General features: G+C 39.0%; 1 protein-coding gene across 1 annotated transcript in view; it reads left to right on the forward strand.

Moving 5' to 3' along the window:
- Positions 1-2,952, forward strand: part of LOC106814164 (endonuclease V-like) — a 6,432-nt gene extending 3,480 nt beyond the window's left edge. The window contains exons 3-8 of the mRNA XM_014818459.1: positions 157-267; positions 511-645; positions 786-938; positions 1,562-1,633; positions 2,191-2,319; positions 2,542-2,952. Coding sequence (XP_014673945.1) covers positions 157-267; positions 511-645; positions 786-938; positions 1,562-1,633; positions 2,191-2,319; positions 2,542-2,763 — 822 coding nt within the window. The 3' untranslated portion in view covers positions 2,764-2,952. The remainder of the gene's footprint in view (positions 1-156; positions 268-510; positions 646-785; positions 939-1,561; positions 1,634-2,190; positions 2,320-2,541) is intronic.
- Positions 2,953-4,169: the final 1,217 nt, after the last annotated feature.

The raw sequence follows: 4,169 nt of genomic DNA on the forward strand, positions 1-4,169 counted from the left end.
CCCTAAAAAAATTGGGATGAAATTTTTAGGGCACTTTGAAATTAAAGGGGGGGGGGGTCCGGACCCCCCGGACCCCCCCTAGATCCGCCCCTGATGAACTATGTAATTTCAGTGTGTTTAATACTGCTATATAATGAATGTATTGTCTTGTTGCAGACCTTCCACGAAGAGCTTCATTTCATTGGGGGAGTTGATATCTCCTTCGTTAAAGAAGATGCTGTAAATGCCTGTGCTGCATTGGCAATTGTATCTTTTCCTGATTTGGAGGTATTCATTTGTGTACATATTTACATGGAAATAAGAAACTGAATCCAGGAGCTAGTAACGTGTATTATTTTTAGCAAAATGTGTAGAAAATGCATTAAGGAATTTCAAGTTTGCAAATATTTCTGTCTGTACAAAGTAATCCTAATTTAATAGTTGATCCAATATGGTTCATACGCGTGTAAGTCATATTCTCCTGATAATATGTAGTATCTGCAAAGATATAATTAGCTTGTTGTTGTTTAGTTGGTCTATAGCAAGTGCAAGTTGGTTCAGCTCGACACGCCATACATTCCTGGCTTTCTCGCTTTCCGGGAGGTGCAGTTTCATGCTGATCTAGTCCAGGAGTTGAAAGCTAGCCATCCGGAATTCTTTCCTCAGGTACCACAGCCAGTCTATTGGGGAAACTGACATGTATGATGCTACGGGGACGTAATTCATTACTACCTGCTACTGGGAGTATGTTTCAATTCTTTTTGATCTATACTGTCTTGCTTTTAATCTATGTTTATGTTTTGCAGGTCATTTTAGTAGATGGCAATGGAGTTTTCCATAGCAGAGGCTTTGGGTTGGCCAGCCATCTTGGTGTGTTGCTAGGTATTCCTACAGTAGGCATTGGTAAAACTCTATATTGTGTTGATGGTATAGAGAAGAACCAATATCACACTGACCAGGTAAATCATGTAGTAGATGAAGCTCACACAACCCGATCTCCTCAAATTGTTATAGTTTAACGATATATCGTACAATGTGTTTTTAGTGCTGCCATCAACAAAATACTCGTTATACGACAGGCTAGGATGACAGAACCTCAAGTGACAAGCATCCTACTTATCACAACTCACATTTCAAAATAGAAACAAACTTGCACATCGCAAATAAACCAAGTGCAAGGTTATGCAGATTCATGTTTTTTTCTCTCCATTATAATGCATTTTTAGGATATGCATAAGATATCTTAAAAATGCATTATAATGGAGAGAAAAAAACATGAATCTGCATAACCTTGCACTTGGTTTATTTGCGATGTGCAAGTTTGTTTCTATTTTGAAATGTGAGTTCTGATAAGTAGGATGCTTGTCACTTGAGGTTCTGTCATCCTAGCCTGTCGTATAACGAGTATTTTGTTTGCAATGCAAATAGTAAAAACTTACCATAGATAGCATTGTATGCTTATTTGTTAACCCTAACAACACATCCACGCATGTGTCCAGTCACATTCCAATCTATGGAGAATTCTTTTCTAGGAGCCTAATGTGTTGGCTAATCGTAATTGTTGAACATGTTTATGTTACAGATAAAACGTTGCTTGCTCAAAGGAGGTGACACGTTTGATATCGTTGGAATTAGCGGTACAAAGTATGCTGTGGTAAGTGATCGGTTAGAATCATCCTGAATGTCCCTACCGCACAGCTTTAATTGTCTCACGTGTTATATGACATGTTGAGAAGTCTAGCAGATCATTCAGAAAATTTACACATTCATTAAACATTGAGCATCCAAGTGTGACCTTACTCCACCACTTTGTTTGCATGTAAATTATGTTTTTAATCTTTTAGTTTTTGTTGCCATACACGAATTACATTTGCAAAAGGCATCCAGCAGCAAATTGTGTTATTTTTCATATTTAACCCATCCATGTATGGCTCAAGATACAAATATTCAACGTTTCCAATTGTGGGGGATTGTAGGTTCACGATAGACGTAAGAGTAAAACAGTACTCGTTCTTTGGATTCTACGAAGTGACTGGTTTATTATAGAACGCACGTCCTACACAGCACAGTAACGTGTTTATATTATACTAATTTATACATGACTTCAGCACACGGCGTACGCGCGGTAACTTCTTATAAATGGTTATGGTACATTTCCTGACACCGATATTTATGGCCAGGATATAATTGTTCGGGTTATTTCTTACATAGGCACTAAGGACGTGTGATAACTCCAAGAATCCCGTGTATGTCTCTATTGGTCATGGAGTGAGTTTAGCGACTGCTATCAGGCTTGCGGTCAGTTGTTGCAAGTACAGAATCCCAGAGCCGATTAGACAGGTAATGAGTGTTGCACTAACACATACAAATCCACAATGCAAACTCCTCTCATCGTAAACACATTCACAGTGATTTCCCTATTAATGAGTATAATATTTTGATATGTGGTGCTTTGGAATATGTGAGAATAATTTTCTTTTTTAAGCTTTGATAACTGATTGACCGCTGCTACACATTCCATAATTATTTAGGTTAACTCTATCATTCTCTTGTTTACTGTAGGCTGACATCCTCTCTCGAGAACAACTAAGACTGTCCTTCCCTGCTGCTGTGGGACAGCAAAGATGTGAGCAGAAGCTACGAAAAGCGCGTAGCCAGCCTAAACCACTTGACAGTAACACAGGTCATGCAAATATGGAAATAGATGTCAGGTCAAGTATTGTAGCTTATCAGCGTGACTGTGAGACGAGTGATGATGTAATAGATTTATCTAACCTACTGTAATGATAAACCTAACTGAATGACCCACATAAAGACTCTAAAATGTTACTGTAATATATGTAAATATGTGTTGTGTAAATATGAATATGAAAATATAAATAGAGGAATTGCATGTATAGGAAAATATGCAAATAGAGGAATTAATTGTAAAATAAGGTACATTACTTTTTTTGTAATTCCTATGACTTATATTTAAATAAATAATTTTATATTTGAACTTTATTGATATGAATTTTAATGCAAGTAGCCTTTATTTATTTACTGACATGAAAGTACCACTCCATTATAGAAACACATTGAGGAGGAATTCCATGTACTAAAATCAAGACATATTTAGTTTCTCAATCAAAACAGTGTGCATATGTGTGTGCTACAAAATTCTACGAAGAAACGTCCCGTTACGACAAATGCAATGCCCTTCATTTAATACTTTAGGCATAGATATCTCTATAATTATGTAATAGATATTTGTGCGCGCAAGGCCACCTCGCGCCATCTAACGGGTAATTTAGTGGTTAATGCTAAGAATACACAGCGCGCAAATATGACGACGGAAAAAAAGGAAAGAGCTTGAGAGACGGCGGAGATGGAGGCAGAGAGTAGTAAATAGATAGAAGAGAGAGAGAGCTGTAAATAGAGAGGATAGAGTAGTAAATAGGTATAGAAGAGTAGTAAATAGAGAGAGAGAGAGAGAGAGAGAGAGAGAGAGAGAGAGAGAGTGAGAGTGAGAGAGAGAGAGAGAGAGAGAGAGAGAGAGAGAGAGAGAGAGGAGGGGAAGAGAGAGAGAGAGAGAGAGAGAGAGAGAGAGAGAGAGAGGGTGAGAGAAGAGAGAGTGAAAGAGAAAGAGAGAGAGAGAGAGAGAGAGAGACTTTGCGTGCCGTATGTTTGGCCCCTCCCTCTTTTCTCTTCTTTTTTCTTCTGTCTCCCTCTCTCTGCTTTCCCCTCAGTCTTTTACTCCCCCCACCTCCAAATGCTATCGCCCACGACCAGTCAAACATGAAAATTTTTCACGAAGTTCTTGTGACTTCTCTCTTCTTACAGCCACAAAAACACCCATACACACACGCGACCGGGCGCGCACACGCGGGTATGGTTAAACGCACGCGTGCGCGTGTATTATATATAGGCGTAAATTGACATTTTGTGCCTCGAGGAGTGAAAAAGTTTCGGCTGAAATACGGTCATTTTGCTGCCAAAGTGTTTCCATGCTTGACTGGTTCTGGGCGATACCATTTGAAAGAAGGGGGTCGCGTCGGTAGTATATCCATCTGCGTTATTCCATATATGCGCTTTATAATTATTTTTCACACTAGATGGCGCCCCGATGTCTAAATTTAACATAGCATTTTCTCAGTCATGATGGTGCCCCTCTGTATTTCCACCGTGAAAAGTTCGCCAGGCAAATGGCT

The sequence above is a fragment of the Priapulus caudatus genome, unplaced genomic scaffold (genome assembly GCF_000485595.1).
Source record: "Priapulus caudatus unplaced genomic scaffold, Priapulus_caudatus-5.0.1 Scaffold878, whole genome shotgun sequence".
NCBI classification, from domain to species: domain Eukaryota; kingdom Metazoa; phylum Priapulida; class Priapulimorpha; order Priapulimorphida; family Priapulidae; genus Priapulus; species Priapulus caudatus.